Source organism: Ornithorhynchus anatinus, chromosome 21 (assembly GCF_004115215.2).
Source record: "Ornithorhynchus anatinus isolate Pmale09 chromosome 21, mOrnAna1.pri.v4, whole genome shotgun sequence".
Classification (NCBI taxonomy): Eukaryota; Metazoa; Chordata; class Mammalia; order Monotremata; family Ornithorhynchidae; genus Ornithorhynchus; species Ornithorhynchus anatinus.
In genome coordinates, this window is record NC_041748.1 from 2,485,393 (window position 1) to 2,508,740 (window position 23,348).

General features: G+C 60.1%; 1 protein-coding gene across 5 annotated transcripts; it reads left to right on the plus strand.

Annotated features, from left to right (window-relative positions):
* Nucleotides 1-2,416: 2,416 nt before the first annotated feature.
* RAD21L1 (RAD21 cohesin complex component like 1) lies at nt 2,417-21,794 on the plus strand. 5 transcript variants are annotated; one of them, XM_029048848.2, is made up of 14 exons: nt 2,624-2,699; nt 3,755-3,930; nt 5,560-5,689; nt 8,295-8,394; nt 10,329-10,405; nt 10,890-11,057; nt 11,453-11,548; nt 12,758-12,871; nt 14,134-14,363; nt 15,913-16,009; nt 16,703-16,839; nt 17,586-17,684; nt 18,634-18,711; nt 21,312-21,794. In XM_029048848.2, exons 2-14 carry the CDS (start codon nt 3,787-3,789, stop codon nt 21,498-21,500), a joined length of 1,659 nt encoding a protein of 552 aa, XP_028904681.1. In that variant the 5' UTR covers nt 2,624-2,699; nt 3,755-3,786; the 3' UTR covers nt 21,501-21,794. The 5 variants fall into 5 exon arrangements, with proteins under 5 accessions (XP_028904680.1, XP_028904679.1, XP_028904681.1 ...); XM_039915031.1 differs by lacking the exon at nt 2,624-2,699 and adding an exon at nt 2,781-2,800; XM_029048849.2 differs by lacking the exon at nt 2,624-2,699 and adding an exon at nt 3,192-3,495.
* The last annotated feature ends 1,554 nt before the right edge of the window (nt 21,795-23,348 follow it).

Below are 23,348 nucleotides of genomic sequence, written 5' to 3' on the forward strand. Positions count from 1 at the left end.
GCCCCCAGCACATATGTATAGATCTGTAATTCATTTATTTTTGGCAGAGTGGCTAGAGCCCGGACCTGGGAGCCAGAAGGTCACGGGTTCTAATCTCCGTTCTGGCGCTTGTCTGCTCTGTGACCTTGGGCAATTCACCTCACTTCTCTGCGCCTCAGCTCCCTCATCTGTCAAATGGGGATGGAGACTCTGAGCCCCACTTGGGACAAGGGGTTGTGTCCAACCCGATTTGTTTGTAGCCATCCCAGCGTTTAGCACAGTGCTCTGTTCATGGGGAGTGCTCAATAAATAGGATGGAATGAATTACTGTTATTACCACTGATAGATGGCCCCAGAATAAGCCGTGAACGTGGGTTCTAATCCTGACTCTGCCGCTTCTCTGCTGTGTGGCCTTAGGCAAGGCACTTCACTTCTCTGCCTCGGTTCCCTCGTCTGTAAAATGGGGATAAGGGCCGTGAGCCCCACGTGGGACAACCTGATGAGCTCGCATCTCCCGCAGCGCTTAGAACAGTGCTTGGCACAAAGTAAGCGCTTACCAAATACCATCGTTATCAGCGTGGCTTAGGGGCAAGATCCCGGGCTTGGGAGTCAGAGTCAGGTGGTGGGTTCTCATCCCGGCTCTGCTGGTTATCAGCTGCGTGACTTTGGTCCGGTCACTTCACTTCTCTGGGCCTCAGTTCCCTCCTCTGTAAAATGGGGATGAAGACCGTGAACCCCATGTGGGACCACCTGATTACTCTGTATCTCCCCCAGCGCTTAGAACAGTGCTCGGCACATCGTAAGGCCTTCACAGATACCATCACTGCGTGGCCCAGTGGCCACACCCTGGGCTCGGGATTCAGAGGTGGTGGGTTCTCATCCTGGCTCTGCCACTTGTCAGCTGTGTGACTGTGGGCAAGTCACTTCACTTCTCTGTGCCTCAGTTACCTCATCTGTAAAATGGGGATTAACTGTGAGCCTCACGTGGGACAACCTGATGACCCTGTATCTACCCCAGGGCTTAGAACAGTGCTCGGCACATAGTAAGCGCTTAACAAATACCAACCTTTCTCTGGTCCTCAGTTCCCTCATCTGGAAAATGGGGATGAAGCCCGGGAGCCCCACGGGGGACCACCCGATGACCTCGGATCTCCCCCAGCGCGAGAAGCAGCGTGGCCCAGTGGAAAGAGCCCGGGCTGGGGAGTCAGAGATCATAGGTTCGAATCCCGACTCCGCCGCTCGTCAGCTGTGTGACTTTGGGCAAGTCACTTCACTTCTCTGGGCCTCAGTGACCTCATCAGCAAAACGGGGATTAAGACTGTGAGCCCCACGTGGGACAACCTGATCACCTTGTATCCCCCAGCGCTTAGAACAGTGCTTTGCCCATCGTAAGCGCTTAACAAATGCCAACATTATTATTATGATTAAAACGGTGGTCGGCACGTCGTAGGCGCTTAACGAACACCATCACGTAGTAGGCGCTTAACAAACACCCCGGCCACTCGAGCTGCCATTGGCTGGTCCTCGGGGCGGTTGCCTGGCAACGAGTTCCGCGCGCCGCCCACCGCCTTGGGGGCGCTCAGGCGGGCGGCGCGAGGCGGCCCGCGGGGCGCCTGCGCGCGCCCCAGGCGTTCCCGCCGCGTGCCGAGGCGGCCCGCGAGGCCCTTCGGCACGCGCCCCGAGCTTCCCGCCGCGCGCCGAGGCCCCGCCGCGCGCAGGCGCCCCGGCCTTCGCGCGCCGAGGCCCCGCCACGCGCAGGCGCGCCCACCCTGAGGCGGCTTCGAAAGGGGAGGCGTCGAAGGCGTCGCCGGCGTCGAAGGTGGCGACGAAGGCGGCGGCCAAGGCGGCCTCCCGGGCCCCCACCGGGGCCGGGGAGGAGGTCGAGGTCGAGGGGGAGGCCGAGGGGGAGGCCCGGCGCCAGGCCCGGCGCCTCGACGGGGCCTGCCCACGTACGGCCGCCCCCGGGGGCCCCGACCAACCGACCCGCGCCGGGGGGGGGGGGGGGGGGCGGGGGGCCGTGAGGAGAAAAACGGCCGGAGGAGGGCAGGGACAGTGAGGAGAAAAACCACCGTCCCGATCGGGATGGCATTTGCGAAGCGCTCCCTATGTGCCGAGCACTGTTGGAGGCGCTGGGGGGAGATACGAGGTCACCGGCTGACCGGCTTTTTCCCCATTTGACAGATGAGGTCACTGAGGCCCAGAGAGGCGAAGCGGCTCGCCCGCGGTCACACGGCGGGCGAGCGGCGGGATTAGAACCCACGCCCCCTCCCCCCCCGACTCCCAAGCCCGGGCGCCCGCGGGGGGTCAGGCTCCGATCCGTAGCGCAGCGCAGCGCGGTGGTCGCAGCCCAGAGCCAGCCGGTCTTGGGTTCTAATCCCGCTCCGCCCCCCCTCTGCCGTGTGACCTCGGGCCAGTCACGTCCCTTTCATTCACTCGATGGTATTTACTGAGCGCTTACTATGTGCAGAGCGCCGTATTTAGCGCTGGGGACGGACAGGCGGGCAGGAGGATTGGAGGCCTCCTCCGGCCCCGGCCCACGGCCATCGGGCCGCTCTAATGGAAGCTCCTCTCTTTTCTTTCCCCCCCGCGCGTGTCCCCGTCAGGTCGGAGGTCCCCGGAGGTCAGGGAACAGGTCACTTCTTTGGCGCCGACGGCCCCGGGGCGCCCGGGATCCAGCGGGCGGCCGCCGAGACCCGCTCCCGCCGCTGCTCCGATCACCGGTACTCCTTCTACTGCTAGTCTTGCCGCCGCCGCTCCTCCCGCCCGTCCCGCCCGCTTGGCTTGGGTCCGCCCCAGCGCTTAGGACGGTGCTTGGCACATAGTAAGCGCTGGACGAGTACCACCGTCACCATTATCATCAGCGGGAGTCGGCGCTGAACGTTATCACTTCTGCCGTTATCCCGATCGCTACTATTACGGCCGATCCAATCTGCTTCGCTCGTATCCGCCCCGACGCTTAGGACGGTGCTTGGCACATAGTAAGCGCTGGACAAGTACCGCCGTCACTAATCCCGACTCCGCGCTGTGTGACTTTGGGCAAGTCACTTAACTTCTCTGTGCCTCGGTTACCTCATCTGTAAAATGGGGATTAAAACTGTGAGCCCCACGTGGGACAACCCCATCACCTTGTATCCCCCCAGCGCTTAGAACAGTGCTTTGCACATAGTAAGCGCTTAACAAATACCAACATTATTATTATTATTATCATCAGCAGGAGTCGGCGCTGAACGTTATCACTTCTGCCGTGATCCCCACCGCTACTATTACTGCCGATCCAATCTGCTTCGCTCGTATCCGCCCCAGAGCTTAGGACGGTGCTTGGCAGATAGTAAGCGCTAGACAAGTACCACCGTCACTATTATCATCAGCAGGAGCTTAACGTTGTCACTTCTGCCGTTATCCCCACCGCTACTATTACTGCTGATCCCACCCCCTGGGCTCCTGTCCGCCCCGGCGTTCAGACCAGTGCTTGGCGCGGAGTCGGCGCTTGGCAGATGGCCTCGTGACTGACCACCAGTAAGCCGGGCGACTTCGGGCGAGTCACTTCTCTGTGCCTCGGTGCCCTCGTCTGGGAAATGGGGATGAAGACCGGGAGCCCCGCGGGGGGACGTCCCGATGACCTTGAATCCCCCCCCTCACCCAGCGCTTAGAACAGCGCTCGGCACCCAGTAAGCGCTTAGCCCGTGCCATCGTGGTTATCACTGCCGCAGGTCTCCCTACCGCTGCGGCGGACCCGGTTGCAGATGGAAGTGTCCCTTTCTGTCTTTTCTTTCAGTTCCCAGAGTGGAATCCCAAGCTCTGGGCAAGATGTTTTACGGACACTTTCTGATCAGCAAGCGGGGGCCCCTGGCCAAAATCTGGCTGGCCGCTCACCTGGAGAAGAAGCTCACCAAGGCTCAGGTCTTCGACTGCAACCTGGAGGCCACCGTCGAAAGGATCCTCTCGCCCAAGGTGGGTCGGCCGGTCCGTCGGGAGCAGCCGTCCGGCGCCTGCGGGGCGCGGAGCCCTGGATGGAGCGCCGGGGAGGGTCCGGGACGACAGAGTCGGGAGGCGGTCAGTGGTACTTATTGGGCGCTCACTGGGTGCGGAGCACTGAACCCCGCCCGCGGTCGATCGGACGGCGGTATCTATTGAGCGCTTACTGTGTGCACAGCACTGTATTGAGCACTCGGGAGAGTCCGACCCTACCCACAGTCAGTCAGTCGATCAGTGGTATTTACTGGGCTCTTACCGTGTGCAGAGCACTGTACCGAGCGCTTGGGAGAGTCCAGTACAACAGAGCTGGCAGATACGGTCCCGGGTCTGGAGCCGTCTGGGGGGAAAGAAGGAGATTTGGGAATTTGAGAGACAGTAGGCGGAAGCGTAAAGGAAAAAGCCGCGGGAGACTTCTTATCCCTCAGAGAAGTATTCTGTTTCCCTTTTTAACAGTGATAATAATGTTGGTATTTGTTAAGCGCTTACTATGTGCCGAGCACTGTTCTAAGCGCTGGGGGAGATAGAGGGTCATCAGGTTGTCCCCCGTGGGGCTCCCGGTCGCCATCCCCATTTGACGGATGAGGGAACTGAGGCCCAGAGAAGGGAAGCGACCGGCCCCGAGTCGCACAGAAGACAAGCGGCGGAGCCGGGATTAGAATCCACGACCTCTGACTCCCAGGCCCGGCCTCTTGCCGCTAGGCCACGTTTACTTATTCTAAATTATCTCTTAATATGAAATGGGGGAGAAGACACGGTTAAAAGAATTTTTAAAAAACCGGGGCTCGGTTTAATAGCCCGAGACCACCTTCGTGGAGTCCGTCGGCTCATGAGATCCTATTTATTGAGGGCTTCCCGTGTGCAAAGCACTGGACCGAACTCTCGGGAGAGGACAGATAACAAATCCTCCCCGAGAATCTTTGTTCTGGCTCCCGTCGAGTGCCGCGGATCAATGAACGGTATTTACCGAGCGCTTACCGTGTGCAAAGCACCGGACTGAGCGTTTGGGAGCGAACCTATAATTCCGTTGATCTGTTTTGATGCTCTGGATGCCCGTCTCCTTGTCGTGCCATCCTTTCCCCCCTTCTAGACTGTGAGCCCGTTGCGGGCAGGGCATCGTCTCTCTGGTGCCGAGTTGTCCTTTCCAAGCGCCCGGGACAGTGCTCTGCACCCAGTAAGCGCTCGATAAATACGCTGGAACCACCGAACGAATGAGAGGACAGAATTAACGGTCCCAGGTGCTCTCGGAGAAGCTTCGTGCCGGCTCCCATTCGGTGTCACGGATCACTCGCTCGGCGACCGGTACTCGTCGAGCGCTTCCTCTGTGCAAAACCCTGCACCGAGCCCTTGGGAGAGTCCAGTCCAGCGGAGCCGGCCGACGCCTCTCCCCACCGACAGTCGGTCGGCGGGATTCACCGAGGGCTTCCCGCGGCCCGGGGGAGCCCGGTCCAGCCGAGCGGGTGGACGGGTTCCCCGTCCCCGGGGAGCCGACGGCCTGGCGGTCCGTCGGCGGTGTTTACTGAGCGGCCGGGGGAGTCCCGTCCAGCCGAGCGGGGCGACGGGAGGCCTGCCGCGAGGTCGCTAACGTTTCTCTGAATATCGTTCAAGGTAAAACTAGCTCTCCGCACGTCAGGGCACTTGTTACTGGGAGTGGTGAGGATTTATTCCCGAAAAGCAAATTATCTGGTCACAGACTGCAACGAAGCCTTTCTTAAAATAAAGATGTCCTTCCGCCCAGGTAAATCTCACTCCCGTGCAGCCCCCCTCCTCTTAGAACCCTCCTCGGTCGATCGATTGTAGTGACGATAGCTAATAGTGATAGCGCATCATTAGTAATAATCAGTAACAGCAATACGAAGAAGAAGAGTCATAATGACGGAACTCGCTCAGCGCTTACTAAAGGCAGTCGTATTTCCTGGGCGCCTGCTGTATGCAGGGCTAATAATAATAATAATTATCGAGGCGTGTGTAAAGCGCTCAGTAGGTGCCGGGAACCACATTGAGCGCTGCGGGGGGTGGGGTGTACGAGGTCATCAGGTCGGACACGGTCCCCGTCCCCCCCGTGGGGCTCACGGTCTTCATCCCCATTTTGCAGATGGGGGAACTGAGGCCCAGAGATTGATGATAATAATAGTACTTGTTAAGCGCTTTACTATGTGCCGAGAACTGTATTAAGCGCTGGGCTGGAAATAAGATCATTCATTCAATAGTGTTTATTGAGCGCTTACTCTATGCAGAGCACCGTACTAAGCGTTTGGAACGTATAATTTGGCAACAGATTGAGACCATCCCTGCCCAACGACGGGCACAGAGTCTAAACGGGGGAGACAGACAGCAAAGCCAAAGAGAACAAAACAAAACAAGTAGTCTGGCGTCAATATCATCGAGATAAATAGTCTCATAGATGGATACACATCATAAACAAAATGAATAGAGTAATAAGTAATATATAGAAATATGCACAAGTGCTGTGGGGAGGAGAAGGGGGAGTGGGGAGGGGAGGAGGAGCGGAAGGAAAGCGGAAGGAGCGGAAGGAAAGGGAGGCTCAGTATGGGAAGGCCTCCCGGAGGAGGTGAGCTCTCAGTAGGGCTTTGAAGAGCTAGTTTGGCGGAGGTGAGGAGGGAGGGCGTTCCGGGTCAGCGGTAGGACGTGGGCCGGGGGTCGACGGCGGGACGGGAGAAAACGAGGCCTAGTGAGGAGGTGAGCGGCAGAGGAGCGGAGTGTAGGGGGTGGGCAGTAGAAGGAGAGAAGGGAGGTGAGGTAGGAGGGGGCGAGGGGATGGAGAATTTTGAAGCCAAGAATGAGGAGTTTTTGTTTCGTGCGGAGGTCGATAGCAACCCGTGGAGGTTTTTGAGGAGGGGAGTGACAGGCCCAGAGCCTTTCTGTAGAAAGAGGTCCCGGGCAGCGGAGTGAAGAATAGACTGCAGCGGGGAGAGACGGGGGAAGGGAGTTCCGAGAGGAGGCTGACGGAATAAATCCAGTGTGGATGTTATGAGAGCCTGTACTGGCACAGATGGACGGAGAGGAAAGGGCGCATCTTGGCGATGTCACGAAGGTGAGACCGGCAGGCTTTGGCGACGGATCGGATGTGCGGGGCGAATGAGAGAGCGGAGTCGAGGACGACACCGAGGTTGCGGGCCCGCGGGACGGGAAGGACGCTGGTGCCGTCCACGGTGACGGGGAAGTCAGGGAGAGGAGGACGGGGTTCGGGAGGGAAGATGAGGAGCTCGGTTTGAGACATGTTGAGTTTTAGGTGGCGGGCGGACAACCGGGTGGAGACGTCCCGGAGGAGGGAGCAGATACGAGCCCGGAGGGAGGGGGAGAGAACGGGGGAGGAGATGGAGATCCGGGTGTCGTCTGCGTAGAGATGAGGGTCGAAGCCGTGGGAGCGAATGAGTTCCCCGAGGGGGTGAGTGTAGATGGAGAACAGAAGAGGGCCCAGAACTGACCCCCGAGGAACCCCGACGGTCAGGGGATGGGAGGGGGAGGAGGAGCCCGCGAAGGAGACGGAGAATGGACGGCCGGAGAGACGGGAGGAGAACCGGGCGAGGACGGAGTCCGTGAAGCCGAGGTGGGATGGAGTGTGGGGGAGAAGGGGACGGTCGACGGCGTCAGAGGCAGCCGAGAGGTCGAGGAGGATCGGGGTCGAGTAGGAGCCGTCGGGTCCGGCGAGAGGGAGGTCACGGGGGACCTTCGAGAGGGCGGTCTCGGTGGAGCGAGGGGCCGGGGGCCGGGTCGGAGGGGGACCGGGAGAGAGTCGGAGTCGAGGAATTCGAGGCAGCGCGTGTAGACGACGCGTTCCGGGAGTTTGGAAAGGAAGGGCGGGAGGGAGACGGGACGATACCTGGATGGGGAAGTGGGGTCGAGAGAGGGTTTTTTAGGAGGGGGGAGACGTGGGCGTGTTTGAAGGCGGAGGGGAAGGAGCCGTAGGAGAGTGAGCGGTTGAAGATGGAAGTTAAGGAGGGGAGGGGCGATGGTTTTTATAAGGTGAGCGGGAATGGGGTCCGAAGCACAGGCGGAGGGTGGGGCGCTCGGGAGGAGGGAGGAGATCTCCTCTGAGGACCGTGCGGGGAGGATGGGAAAGTAGGGGAGAGGGTGGGGAGCGGGGGGGATGGAGGACGGGGAAGGGTGACCCTGGGGAGCTCTGACCCGATGGTGTTCATTTTCCTGATGAAGTAGGTGGCCACGTCGTTGGGGGTGAGGGATGGCGGGGGGGAGGACAGCGCTCCGCGCCGAGGGAGCGCCCCGTCCGGCGGCTGGGCCGAAGGGAGGGGGGCGGGGGGGAAGGGTGTGTGGTTTTTCTCCGGCCGGGTCCGGCCTGACCCCTGCCTTGGGTCCCGCAGATCTGTTGGACCTTCCCAAAGAGCGCCTGGAGGCCAGCTACGCCGCCATCACCTTGCCCGAGGAATTCCACGATTTCGAAGTGCAGCTGCCCCCCCTCAAGTAAAACCCTCCTCTTCCTCCCGCCGCCTCGGGCCCGGCCGGCGCTACCCCCTCCTTCCCCCGGGTGGTATTTACTGAGCGCTCTGCGTGCGCGGAGCGCCGGCCGGAGCGCCTGGGAGGGGGACGCCGCCGGCCCGCGGTCGATCCATCGGCTCTGTCGATATTTATTTCTGCTTATTGCTTTCTATTTCTATCATTTATTTCTATTCACTTAACGAGAAGCAGCGCTTCCCGGCCGGTGGAGCCCGGGCCCGCGAGTCGGGCCGCGGGTCCCCATCCCGGCTCCGCCCCTCGTCTGCCGGGTGACCTCGGGCCGGTCGCTTCCCTTCTCCGGGCCTCGGTTCCCTCCTCTGGAACATGGGGATGAAGCCCGGGAGCCCCACCTCTCCCCCAGCGCTTAGAACGGCGCTTGGCACATAGGAAGCGCCTCACAAACGCCATCATTATGACGATGATGATGATTACCGCGCGCTCACCGTGCGCAGAGCACCGGACTAAGACAGTCCGACGGAGACGGTCGACACATCCCCCGGAGATGGTCTCTCTTCGTTGCCGCGTTGGACTTTCCGAGCGGCCGGTACAGGGCTCTGCACGCAGTAAGCGCTCAAGAAATAATAATGATAATAATGATGGTCTTCGGGAAGGGCTTACTGCATGCCGAGCACCGTTCTAAGCGCTCAAACGAAGGAACGAACGAATCCCCCGCCCGCGATCGATCGATCAGCCGTAGTTATCGATCACTCCCCGTGTGCAGAGCACTGGACTGAGCGCTCCGGGGAGGCCGGGACAACAGTGAACGGCCACGTCCCGTGTCCCTGCCCAACTTCCTCCTCACTCTCAGTGGTATTTCCGGAGCACCTGCCCCGCGCAGAGCGCGGCTAATAATAATCGTTCATTGGGGGCGCTCATTCATTCGATGGTATTTATCGAGCGCTTACCGAGCGCAGAGCACTGGACGTAAGCGCCCGGGAAATACAAATCAGCAACAGATGGTTAGGCGCTCACTATGTTTCAGACACCGCTCTAAGCAGCCGGGGGAGATACACGGTCATCGGGTTGTCCCCCGTGGGGCTCACGGTCTTCTTCCCCGTTTGACAGGTGAGATCGCCGAGGCCCGGAGAAGGGAAGCGACCGGCCCAAGGTCACGCGGCAGGCAAGGGGCGGAGCCGGGATGAGGACCCGTGATCTCCCGGGCTGCACTCGCTGTGCTGCGCTAAGCGCTTGGGAGAGTCCAATTCGAATGAGTCGGTAGATCCCACTCGTTGCCGAATTGGACTTTCCCGAACGCTCGGTCCGGTGCTCTGCACACACTAAGCGCTCAGTGAGTAAGGGTTGAATGAATCGAACGGATGAATAATAACAACGTCTAGCAGATGCGATCGCTGCCCTCATTCAGCCGATCCATCCGTGGTATTTACCGAGCGCTTCCCCGGCGCAGAACGCTGCACGGAGCGCTCGGGGGAGTACGGTCCGACAGAGGCGGTGGGCACGGTCCCCGCCCGCCACGAGCTGCCGGTCTAGAGGGGAGACGACGACGGGGCCGTCGATCGAAACTATCTTCTGAGCGCCTCCCGGGGGCAGAGCACCGAACGGAGCACTGGGGGGAGTCCAGTACAGTAGAACCAGTAGACGCGATCCCTCCCCTCCGGGGCTCAGCACGCCGGAGGCGCTCCGTCGACCTGACCGACTGATCGATTGGGAGGAGGGGGCGCGTCTACCGACTGCCATACCGGACTCCCCCAGGCGCTGCGCTCCGCGCACAGGAAGCGCTCAGCAGATAGGACGGCGGACGGACCGCGGGCGGGGGACGGGCCTACCGACTCCGGGGGGCGTCGGACGCTCCCGGGCGCCCGGTACGGCGCTGCGGCACGGAGCGAGCGCTCGGTGAGTATCCCCGACGGGCGGAGGGATGGATCGCGTGCGATTCTCCGCAGCGACATCAGCGTGGGCGAGCACTTCAGCCTCAACCAGAGCCGAGCGGAAGACATCACCCTAAAAGAAGAATGGCGCGGTAAGGGACCCCTCCTCCCGCACGTCCCGGACGGGGGCTGTTTGGGGTGCCCCGCGGATGCCGTTCTACCTTTCCTCGGTGCCGTTCGTTCATTCGCTCACTCATTCATTCGGCCGTACCCCCGGAGCGCCGACCGCGTGCGGAGCGCCGGACGAGGCGCTTGGGGGAGGGGCGGCCCCGGCTTAGTGGCTGGGGACCGGGGAGGGGGAGGTCAGGAGGTCACGGGTTCTGATCCCGGCCCCGCCACCCGTCTGCCCCGTGACCGCGGGCGGGTCGCTTCGCTCCTCCGGGCCTCAGTTTCCTCCTCTGGAAAACGGGGCCGGAGAGGGTCGGCCCCACGGGGGGCGGGGGCCGTGTCCGACCGGCTGACCTCGCAGCCGCCCCGGCGCCCCGCGGGGCGCCGGCGCGGAGTAAGCGCTTAACAGAGACCGTCACGGTAACGGCCTGCTTCCCCCCGGCCACCCCGACCGCGGCGGTTCCTCAGCCGAGGCCACCCAGTCCTTCAGAGGACTGAGCTTCCTGGACGAGAGCGTGCCGAGCGCCCCCAGCCAGCTTCTGGAACCCAGCTCCACCAGCCTCTGGGGAGACCACGACGCCACCTACGACTGCAGGGACGGATTCGGAGACGAAGGGAGCAAAGGCGAGATGATCGGTAGGGCCCGGGACGCCCCACTCCCGTCGGTCGTCGTGACCTCGGGCGAGTCCTTCCTCTGGGCCCCGGGGATATTCCGAGTCCCCCGGGGGGCTCCCGGCCTGCATCCCCATTTTCCGGAGGAGGGAACCGAGACCCGGAGAAGGGAGGGGACTGGGCCGGGATTAGAACCCAGTTCCTCCTGACTCCCGGTCCCGGTCCCGACACCTCTCCTCTGGTCAGACCGCCGCCGCAACGCGGACCACCCCCCGCCCGACTGATCGGCGTATTTCCCGGCTCTCGCGCGGCCCGCTTTAGCGCTTAAACAGTAACCGGTCTTCACCTTTTCCCGGCGACCCTCCCTCCCGGCTGCGACCGTGGCGTCTCGCTTTCCCGTCCGGTGTTTTTTTCCCAAGACGAGCTGCTGCAGGACGAGCCGTTCAGCCTGTTGGTGGACGTGACGCCGGACCGGCGGGTCTCGCTCCCGCCGACCCCTCCGGATGGCGTGATGGGTGCGTGAAGGATGGGGTTTTTTGTTTTTCTTTCCCGTATTGGTACTTGCCGAGCGCTCGTTCATTCGTTCGTTCGGTCGTATTTACTGAGCGCTGACCGGGTGCAGAGCACTGTTCTGGGCGCTCGGGTGTGGGTGGCCGCCTTCCCTGCCCACAAGGAGCTTAGAATCAATCCGTCGGTCAGCGGCATTTACCGAGCGCTCCCTGTGTGCGGAGCACTGGACCGAGCGGGTGGGACAATCCAATCCAACAGAATCGGGGGACTCTAAGTGGAGCTTCCAGCCTACCAGTCCATCGATGGGATTTATTGAGCGCTCATCGTGTGCAGAGCACTGTACCGAGCGCTTGGGAGAGTCCAATCCAGCAGAGTGGGTAGACGCGCTCCCCGCCCGCAAGGAGCTGGCGGTCTAGGGCGGGGGAGCCCGGAGAGAGAGAGAGAGAGCCGGGGATGGGGGAGACACGAACCTCCCGTCCTCGACTCCGACCCCGATCTCACCCCGAGAAGAAAACCGGTGGTCTTCGCTGGGCGCGGTGGCTGCTCCTCGGTGCGGCCTAGCGGGGAGAGCCCGGGTTCCGGGAGTCTGAGGAACCTGGGTCCTCATCCCGGCTCCTCCCCTCGTCCGCCGGGTGACCTTGGGCCGGTCACTTCACTACTCCTTTATAAAATGGGGACGGAGACCCCGAGTCCCAAGAGGGACAGGGACTGGGTCCGGCCCTATTAGCTTGGCTCCACCCCCTGCGCTTAGTACAGTGCCCGGCACGTAATAAGTCCTTAACAAATGCCAGAATAATAACAACAATAATCCCGACTCCGCCTCTTGTCCGCTGTGTGACCCTGGACCCTTCACTTCCCTTCTCCGGGCCTCGGTTCCCTCCTCTGTCCAATGGGGACGGAGACGGCCAGCCCCACTGCTCGGCGCGGTTCCCGGCACACGGTTCCGAGCACGGTGGCGGATCCGAGACCGTGAGGGCGGAGCCCGGCCCCCGGCCCCGGGGGGGCTCCCGCCCTTCCCCCCGATCCGACGGACGAGGGAGCCGAGGCCCGGAGAAGTGCAGCGCCCGGCCCGGGGCCGCCCGGCAGGAGAACCCGGGCCCCTCCGCCGACGGCGCTCCTCGTCGTCGCGGGCGGCCCGTCGCCCGACTCGCCTTTTCGAATCGGGGCCGGGGCGGGGCGCGGGGGTCGTCCCGGCCGGGGCGCTCTCGTTACAGAGGCGGACTCCCCGGACCCGGACCTGGCCGAGGGGGGCGGAGGATGGGAGGAGCCAGCCGGCCCGGGCCCCGGCGAGGATGACGGCTTCGCCTTGGCGCCCGTCGAAGCCACAGGTGAGAGGCCTTCCCCGCTTCCTCCTCCTCCTCCTCCTCCTCCTCGTCTGCATCACTACCGTGTCTGGGAAGCGCTTACCGTGTGCCGGCTCCACTCTAAGCGCCGGGGGACGAACGAGGTCAGCGGGTGGTCCCCCGAGGGGCTCACGGTCCCCATCCCCGTTTGCCTGGGGAGGGAACCGAGGCCCAGAGCAGTGAAGTGGTAATAATAATGATAACTGTGGTCTTTGTGAAGCGCTTACTACGCGCCAAGCACCGTAGCGAGCGCTGGGAGTGACCGGAGCGACTTGACCCGAGTCCACGGCCGATCGGCGGCGGAGCCGGGATGAGAACCCGCGACCTCCGACTCCCGAGCCCGGGCTCCACCCACTGACTGGACTGAGCGCTTGGGAGAGGACAGCGCGGCAGTCCCTGCCCACGTGGAGCTGCCGGTTCATTCGTCCCGCGGTGGAATTTATTGAGCGCTTTCTGCGTGCCAAGCACTGTACTGGGCGCCCGGGAGAGTCCACCAGGACCAAGTTGGCGGACGCATTCCCTGAGAGTCTATCAGTCAGTCGCTGGCACTTCCTGAGCACTCCCTGAACAGCTTGGGAAAGAACAATACGCCCGTTCGCTCGATGGAATTTATCGAGCGCTTCGCGTGTGCCGGGCACCGTACCGAGCGGCCGGGGGAGTCCGGCAGAGCAGACCGAGAACCGGCCTGGCCCCTGAGCCCACTGGGGATCGTCTCTCTTTATTGCCGAACCGTACTCTCCGAGCGCTTACCCCAGCGCTCCGCACACAACAAGCACTCAATAAATACGAAGGACCGGATGAATGAATGTCCGTCTCCCCACCTCTAGCCCGCGAGCCCGTTGTGGGCAGGGATTGTCTCTCAGTGCTCAGCGCTCAGAACAATGCTTGGCACATAGTAAGCGCTTAACAGAGACCGTCATCATCATCATCATCTCTTCGTTGTTGAATCGTACTTTCCAAGTGCTTTGCCTAGTGCTGTGCACACAGTAAGCGCTCAGTGAGTACGACTGAATGAATGAATGTTTGTCTGCCCGCTCCCCCGTCGTCCTCCCCCAGCACTCCGTAACCCGCGAGCCCGCTGAGGGCCAGGCCGCAGGATTGTAGGATTGTAGTTTCCCAACGCTCAGTCCGGCGCCCGGTAGCCGGCGCCCGGTAGCCGGCGCCCGGTCGCCGGGCCGGGCCGGGAGGGGACGGGCCGAGGGGGGCCGCCGCGTTCCCGGCCGACGCTTCCCCTCCGTCGCCCGCAGCCCCGTCGGGGAGGAAGAAGAGGAAGAAGAGAGTCCTCCTCGTCGACCCCGTGAAAGAAATCAGCAGGCCGCTCTTCCGCAAACAGATCCTCCACTTCCAGGACACCCTCAACCCCGACATCGACATGGCCCCGCCCAGGAGGAAGCTCATGGAGTGGATGGAGACCGGCGGCATCGGGGCCCTCTTTTCCCGACCCGCTCAGCCCTTCATCGGCGCCGAGCTGGAAGGGGTAAAGGCTCCTTCCCTCCTCCGGGCCGCTGGGGCCCCGTGCCGAGCGCTCGCGAGAGGACGCCACGACGATAGAACGGACGCGTCCCCTCCCCTGCCCGCAGGGAGCTGACGGTCTAGGCGGGGAGACACACGGGAATTGAAATGGATAGACCGTGGGCGGAGCGCCGTACTGAGCGCTCGGGAGAGTCCGGCATAACAGCCGGCAGACACGTTCCCTGCCCGCGAGGAGCTGGCCGTCTAGAGGGGGAGACCAATGGGGAATGGAGATCGATTGACCGGGGGCAGAGCGCTGTACCGAGCGCTCGGGAGAGTCCGGTACGACAATAGAACAGTCACGTTCCCTGACCGCAACGAGCTGACGGTCTACGGGGAGGGGAGACAGAGACGAAGAGAAAGAAATCAACCGTATAAAACAGGAAAGTCAACTGTATTTTAGGAGCGCTTAATGCGTGCCAGAGGGAGGGGAGACCGACATGAAGAGAAATAAATCAACTATATAAATCAGGAAAGTCAGTCAGTTGTATTTACTGAGTGCTTAATGCACGCAGAGCACTGAACTAAGCGCTGGGGAGGGTCCAATAGAACAACAGACAGACACATTCCCTGCCCACAGGGAGCTCACAGTCTAGAGGGAGGGGAGGCGGACAGGAATAGAAAGAAATAAATGAATCTGACAAATCGGGAAAGTCAGCCGGTCGTATTTATCGAGTGCTTAATGAGGGCAGAGCGCTGTACTGAGTGAGCGCTTGGGAGAGTCCAGTACAACGGTAGATGACACACCTCCTGCCCACGAGGAGCTGACGGTCTAGACGGGGAGACGGACAGGAAGAGAAATCAGTATACTGTGTGCACAGCACTGTACTGAGCGCTTGGGAGAGGACGATAGAACAATAAAGAGACCCATTCCCGGTCCACGATGAGCTGCCGGTCTAGACGGGGAGGCGGACGTGAGGAGAAATGAAGAAATGAGGGGAGGGGGACGTGAGCGGTGAGGGGCCGGGACGGGGGGAGGAAGAGAGGGAGCCAGTCAGGGCGACGCGGAAGGGAGCCGGAGAAGGGGACGGGAGGGCGCGGTCCGGCTTGAACCCCGAGCCCCATTCGCCCTGCGGAGAATTAGGCCCCGGACGTTTTCAAAATGCCCCAAGCTTATCTTTGTTTGGGTGGCTTTTCGTTGTTGTTTTTCTGGTGTTTGTTAAGCGCCGAGTATGTACCAGGCACCGTTCTAAGCGCCGGGACAGATACAAGGTCATGGGGCTGGCCACAGTCCCCGTCCCCCGTGGGGCTGACCGTCTTCATCCCCATTTTCCAGACGAGGGAACTGAGGCCCAGAGATGGGAGGCGACCGGCCCAGGATCGCCCAGCGGACGAGGGGCGGAGCCGGGACGAGGACCCAGGTTCCTCGGACTCGCAGGCCCGGGCTCTCCCCGCTAGGCCGCCCCGCTTCCCGGGTCTCGTGTCTTGTGGAACGGGTCTCGCCGTTTAATTGAACGGCCGCCCCGCCTTTCCCGCTGTAAAACTTCACACGCAAAATACGCATTTCATTGCAGCTCTTCGCCTCCATCCTGTCATCTGGCCTTAAAAAAGAAAAAAAAGGCAAGAGGGTGATATCTGAAGCGACGGAAGCCAGAAACAAAAATGGGTTAGGTGAGTCGTAATAATACTGATAATAATGATGACTGTGCTATTTGTTAAGTGCTTACTATGGGCCAAGCACCGTTCTAGGCGCTGGGGCGAATACGAGCAAATCGGGTCGGACACGGTCCCCGTCCCCCGTGGGGCTCACGGTCTTCATCCCCGTTTGACAGAGGAGGGAACCGAGGCCCGGAGAAGGGAAGGGACTGGCCCAGGGTCACACGGCAGTTAAGCGGTGGAGCCGGGATTAGAACCCAGGTCCTTCTGACGCCCAGGCCCGACTCTACCCGCTGGGCCCCTTTCTTTGACCTTTTAGACTGTGAGCTCGCTGTGGGCGGGGAATGTGTCTCTTTATTCGTCTACTGTCCTCTCCCAAGCGCTCAGTACAGTGCTCTGCCCACACTATATTGATTTCTCTTCACGTCTGTCTCCCACCTCTAGACTGTCACCTCGCTGTGGGCAGGGAATGTGTCCGTTTATTGTCCTACTGGACTCTCCCAAGCGCTTAGCCCAGTGCTCTGCACACAGTATATTCATTTTTCTTCATGTCCGTCCCCCCCTCTAGACCGTCAGCTCCTTGGGGGCAGGGAGCGGGTCTGTTTATCGCTGTACCGGACTCTCCCAACCGCCCAGTCCAGTGCCCCGCACTCGATAAGCGCTCAATAAACAACCACTGATTGAAGGAACGATTTCTTGTCAATCCAGAAACTCCTGCTTCCACAGAGGCCGGCTCGTTGCCGAGGTCAGACTCGAGGAAGACCCGGATACACGACATGGAGCCGCCCCCGTTTCTGCCCGAAACAGACATGATGGAAGACAGTCCCGAAAACCTCGACTGGGAAGTAAGTCCCCCCCTTTGCATTTCGTTTTATTAATAATAATCAATTGAGGTATTGGTGAAGCGCTAAGTGCCAGGCACTGTACTAAGCGCTGGGGTGGATATGAGCAAATTGGCTTGGAAACGATGGTGGTTTCTCTTACCTCCATCCTAATAATAATAATAATAATAAATTGTGGTATTTGTGAAGCGTTTACTATGGCACTGTACTAGGCGCTGGGAGGGAATATAGCATGGCACAGTGGATAGAGCCCAGGCCTGAGAGTCCGGAGGTCCTGGGTTCTAATCCCGACTCGCCCCGGCCCGCTGGGTGACCTTGGGCAAGTTGCTTCCCTTCTCTGGGCCTCAGTGACCTCATCTGTAAAAGGGGATGAAGACCGCGAGCCCCTCGTGGGACAACCAGATGACCTCGTATCTCTCCCAGTGCTTAGAACAGTGCTCGGCACATAGTAACTGCCCAACAAATGCCATCATCATCATTATTATTATTATTGTTATTGAGAGAACGCGATGATCTCCGCAAGGACCCCTGACTCAAAACAGTCTGATGTTATATGGTCCACTCATTCATTCAGTCGTATTTATTGAGTGCTTACTGTGTGCAGAGCACTGTACTTAGCGCTGGGAAAGTACCATACAGCAGTCAAGAGAGACAATCCCTCCAAGAGCTTAGTACAGTGCTCTGCACACAGTAAGCGCCCAATAAATACGATTCTTATTATTAATAATAATAATAATAATCTTCATTAGCCCGAAGCCGTTGAAACAATGGTCCGCTCCACCACGGAAGATTTGCAGGACATCTCCTCGGAAGAAGAATTTGAGAGCCGCTCCACGGAACCGGACAGCGTACGTAGAGAGCGGGGCCGGGGGCGGGGGGTAGCCACACCTAAACCTGCCCGGCCGCTGATGGAGGTTTTCCCCCGGACGGGCGGCCCGCCGAGATTTTCTCCTCCAGAGCCCAGGGGGCCGGGCATAACGATGATAGCTCGGGTGCTCCTTAGGCGCTTTCTATGTGCCCAGCACTGGACTGAGCGCCGAGGGTGATACGAGATCGTCGGGGCCCCACGTGGGGCTCGCAGACTAAATGTTTCGCCCCCATTTTACAGAGGAAATAATGGTAAAAATCGGGGGGGGCGGGTATCAGAAGCTTACTGTGTGCCATCAGAGAGGCAATAAGAAAAATAATTGGGGCATTTTTTTAGGCGCTAACTATGTGCTATTAGAGAGGAAATAGAGAAAGAATCGGGGTGTTTTTTAGGTGCTTATTATGTGCCATCAGAGAGGAAATAAGAGTAAGAATCGGGGTGTTTGTTAGGCGCTTATTATGTGCTATCAGAGAGGAAATAAGTATAAGAATTGGGGTATTTGTATAAGAATTGGGGTATTTGTTCAGTGCTTCCTATGTGCCATTAGAAAAGAGATAAGAGTAATAATGGGGTATTTTTTAGGCGCTTCCTATGTACCATTAGAGAGGAAATAAGAATAATAATTGGGGTATTTCATTCAATCGTATTTATTGAGCGCTTACTATGTGCAGAGCACTGTACCGAGCGCATGGAAAGTACAATCGGGCAACAGATAGAGACCATCCCTGCCCGACGACGGGCTCACGGTCTAAACGCGGGGAGACGGGCAAGAAAACAGAACATGTAGTCCGGCATTGGCGCGACCCTCTGAGAGAGAAGCCGGGGAGCAGGTGGGGGTCGCCCCCCGCCCCCCATCTTTGAGAAAGCCTAGGCCACGACCCCGGGAGAGAAACGCTCCACCTTCTCCCCCTCCCGCTTCCCCCTTCCAGCTCCTGACGGACAAGGAGGAGGAGGGCGAGGAGGCCATCTGGAACAAAACCATCCACCCCATGCTCAACCGACTGCGGGTACGACACTCCGGCCTTCCCGCGGAAAGGGCCGGGGGCTCTGCCTCTCGGGCGGAGGGGGCCGCCGCTACCCTCGACGGCCCTCGGGGGCGGAGGTCGCGGCCACAAACCCCATTCGATCCGTTCCTTCGCGACTGGGCTGCGTGCAGAGCACTGTGCTGAGCGCCTGGGGGAGGACGCTCGATCGGTGGTGTCCGTCGAGCGCTTCCTGCGGGCGGAACGCGGGGCTGAACGCTTGGGACGGGAAGATCGACGAGTGGACTCCGTTGAGGGCCTCCCGGGGGGCAGAGGGCCGGGCCGAGCACGCGGGGGAGCCCAAACGAGTTGGTCCGCTGTATTTATTGAGCGCCTCCTGGGTACGGAGCACCGTACTGAGCGCTTGGGAGAGGACAGTACAGTAATAAACAGACACGTTCCCGGCCCGCAACAGGCGGACGGCCTAGAGGGTGCCTAGACGTGATTCCCGCCCTCGAGGAGCTGACCGTCTCTCCCCCGCGGAGAGTATTATTTATCGAGCACCTACGGAGTGAAGAGCGCCGCCCTAAGCGGTGGGGCGAGTACCACGGGATCACCGCGGGTCCTGTCCACCGTGTTTTCCGCTCGCACTTCCCCGCCGGGCTCCGGGGCGAGGGCCTCAGGAGCCCAATTAGCCCAAGAATTTCCTCCCGCCGAGGCCTCGGGTCCCGTTGTTTATTCCACTGCTGCTCGCCCAGGCTCCAGCCCCTGGGGAGGGGGTCCCGTCCACACCCCGTGGCGTGGCCCGGCGTGGCGTGCCATCCCCCCAGACCCAACGGGGCACGGGACGACCCTCGCCCCCCCGAAGAGGCAGAGGAGCCGAAGGACGGAGGGAGAGGGAGGAAGAAGAGAGAGAAGTGAGAGGCGGGGCGGGGGGTGAGCGGAGATGGAGAAACGGGAAAGAGAGAGAAGGAAGGAGGGAAGGAGAAAGGAGAGGGAGGGAGAAGGAAGAGATGGAGGTGGGGAGGTGGAGAAATAGGAAAGAGGAGGGAGGGAGGGAGGGAGAAGAAAAGAGGGGAGAGAGAAGGAAGAGATGGGGTGGGGGAGATGGAAAAAAGGGAGAGAGAAAGAAGGAAGGAGGGAAGAGACAGGTGGGGGAGATGGAGAAATGGGAAAGAGAGAAGGAAGGAGGGAGGGAGAAGGAAGAGATGGGTGAGGGGAGATGGAGAAATGGGAAAGAGGAGGAAAGGAGAAGGAAAAGACGGGTGGGGAGATGGAGAAATGGGAGGAGGGAGGAGGGAAGAGATGGGGTGGGGGGTGGAGAAATGGGAAAGAGAAGGAAGGAGGGAGAGAAGAGATGGGGAAGGGGGAGAGGGGAGAAAGAGCGAGGGAGAGATGGAAAGAGGGAGAAGAGGGAAAGAGGGAAGGAGGCGGAGATGGAGAGGGAGATGAGGGAGACAAAGGGAGAGGGGGAGATGGGGGAAAGGGAGAGAGAGGGAGATGAGGGACGGGAGAGGGAGAGGAGAGAGGGGGAAAGGGGGAGAAGGGAGAAAGGGAGGGAGAGGGAAAGAAGGAGGGAGAGGAGAGAAGAGAGGGAGAGAAGAGAGGGAGAGAAGAGAGGGAGAGAAGAGCCGTATGTCCAGGCTGGATCCCGAGGGCCTGGAGGATTCCCCCCACCCCCACCTCCCAGCCCCAGCCTGGCCCCCAAAACCCCGAGGGGGGTGGGGGGAGGGGGAGCTGGCATCCCCAGACATCTCCAGACCAGCCGCCAAAATGCCCCCGCTGGTGATGTGACATTTATTAAACACCCACGGTGTACTAAGCACGATGCACTTATTGCCATCTGTTTATCTGCTCCCCCCCAACACTACTCTCTCTCTCCTCCCCTCCCCCTTCTCTCTCTCCCCTGTCTCTCCCCCTCCTCCTCCTCTTCATCCCACTTTCTCCTCCCCCTTCTCTCTCGCTCTCCCTCTTTCTGTCTCTCCCCACTCCCCTTCTCTCTCTGCTTTTCTCTCCCTCCTCCCTCCGCCTCCCTTCCCTTTTCTGCTCCCCCACCCCGATCCTCCTCTCTCTCCCCCTCCTTTCCATATCCCGCTTTCTCCTCCTCCCTCCCCCTTGCTTCTTCCCTTTTCCCTGTCTCCCCCTTCCCCCTCCCTCCGTGTCTCCCTCCTCCCTCTCTCTTTCCCCGCTTCACCTCGTCTCTCCCCCTCACACTTTTCTCCCTTCTCTCCCTCTCCCCGTGTCCCTCCCCCTCCCTTTCCATCTCTTCTCTCTCCATCTCTCCCCCCGTCCTCCCCTCTGCCTCTCTCCCTGGCCTGTCCATCTCTCTCCGTGACTGCTCTCCATCTCTCCCCAAAAAATGATTGACCGTCCCCTCTCTCCCCCCTTTCCCCCGTTGTTATCTCTCCATCTTTCTTTCTGACCTTTCCCCATCTCTCTCCTTGACCTCTCTCCATCTCTCTCCCTGACTTCTCTTCATCTCTCTCCGTTATCTTCCCATCTTTCTCCCTGACCGTTCCTCACCTCTCTTTTTGACCTCTCTCCATCTCTCTCCCTTCCCTCTTCCCTCCCGCTCTCTCCCTCTCCGTCTCCCCCCCATCCCCCGCGTCTCTCCCCCGTCCCTCCCCATCCTCCGCTCTCTCCAGCATTCCTACGAGGAAGGGTCCTCCCACTTCAGCCTCCTGAAGCTGTGCGAGAAGCAGGACCAGAAGCAAGTGGCGATGAACCTCTACAGCTTCCTCGTCCTGAAGAAGCACGGGGCCATTCATCTGAGCCAGAGCGGCCCCTACGCCGACATCATAGCCACCGTGGGCCCTATGTTTGCCAAGCTCTGAGCCCCGCTGGGGTCTCCCCGTCCCCCCTCGCCCCCGGTCCCCCGTCCCACATCCACCCTCCCCGGGCACACCGGAAAGGGTCAGAGTTGGGCTCCCCCCATCCCCAGGCCCCCAACTCAACTGACCACCGGAATGGCGATTCGCCAAAAACGTTTTAATGAAGAAAAGCTTACATTTTAAATCTTTTTTGGCGGGGGAGGGTGTGGTCCATCAAAAATACCACCCGTTTTTCGGAATGTTGTTTTAAACGTGTCTGGAAGAGTGAAGAAATAAAAGGCCCCAGAGTTGATGGATTTTAAGGTGGTTCGTTTCAAGCGTCAGGTGTCAAGCCCCAGCAAGGTGCCAGTTCTTTGGGCTTTATATAATAATAATAACAGTAACAGTATATCTAAGAATCATTATATAGAGAGACATGTATTTTATATATATATATATGTATACATTTATATCTATATATAATTTGTTAAACACTTACCGTGTGGCGGAAGGGTGGATACGGTCCTTGTCCCCCGTGGGGCTCACAGTCTCCGTCGCCGTTTTACAGATAAGGGAACCGAGGCCCAGAGAAGTGAAGTGACTTGCCTAAGGTCACACGGCAGACAAGGCGCGGAGCCGGGGTGAGAACCCAGGACCTTCTGACTCCCTGGCCCGGGCTCTACCCACTACGCCATCGATTCGGGGGTTTAACGTGATCCATTCGTTCATTCATTCATATTTATTGAGCACTCATCTCTGCAAAGCACTTCCGTCTTTGCGGCTCGATAATTACCGTTAACATGAGAAAGTCTCCACACAGGACGGTCAGCCCCTCGAGGGGCAGGGATGGTGTCTGCCCACTCTGGTGGACTCTCCCAAGGGCTCGGCACAGTGCTTTGCACACAGGAGACTGTCAGCTCCTCCAGGGCAGGGATCGGGTCTGCTCACTCCATTGGACTCTTTGAAGCGTTCAGTCCGGGGCTCTGCACGCAGCAGGTGCTCTATCGGCTGATTGATGATGGATCGGTTGATCGACTGATTGATTGATTGCTCGGAGGCCTGCCAAGGACACTGGGCCATCCAGGAGTAAAGCGGGAAGAAAGAAGGAACACAGGCCGAGAACGGCTTTGGAGAATATGGGGTGGATGAGAGGGAGCCTGGCTCTGATCGCCTCGCCTGCTGTCTGCCCCGGCGCTTAGCACAGAGTAGTCAAGCTTAATAACGCCGGGCCTCGTTATCAGCCTCCAATCAGAAGGTGAGTGCCTCTTTTTATTTTTTTTTGTAAGGTGTTTGCTCAGCGCTTACTAGGCGCCGGGCACCGTACTAAGAGCCGGAGAAGATCCGAGCTCATCAGGTCGGCCCCAGTCCCCGTCCCCCGTGGGGCTCACGGGCTCCATCCCCATTTTCCAGAGGAGGGAACTGAGGCCCGGGGAAGTGACTGTCCCAAGGTCACACAGCAGACAGGCGGCGGAGCCGGGATGAGAACCCGTGACCGCCTGACTCCCAGGCCCGGGCTCTACCCGCTAGGCCGCGCTGCTTCTCTGAGACCAGTGAAGTGACTGTCCCAAGGTCACACGGCAGACAAGGGGCAGAGTCACGATGAGAACCCAGGTCCTTCTGACTCCCAGGCCGAGCACCTTCCTGCCTTCAAACACGCCCACGTGTCTCCCCCCCCTAAAAAACCCTCTCTCGACCCCACTTCCCCTTCCAGGTATCGTCCCGTCTCCCTCCCGCCCTTCCTTTCCAAACTCCCGGAACGCGTCGTCTACACGCGCTGCCTCGAATTCCTCGACTCCGACTCTCTCCCGGTCCCCCTCCGACCCGGCCCCCGGCCCCTCGCTCCACCGAGACCGCCCTCTCGAAGGTCCCCCG

Coding starts and splice junctions, on each gene's coding strand:
- RAD21L1 (XM_029048846.2), top strand. CDS start 2,536: ATGGAAGCTCCTCTCTTTTCTTTCCCCCCCGCGCGTGTCCCCGTCAGG. Junction 11,549..12,757: donor CCCTCCGGATGGCGTGATGG/GTGCGTGAAGGA, acceptor CTCTCGTTACAG/AGGCGGACTCCCCGGACCCG. Junction 12,872..14,133: donor GGCGCCCGTCGAAGCCACAG/GTGAGAGGCCTT, acceptor CGTCGCCCGCAG/CCCCGTCGGGGAGGAAGAAG.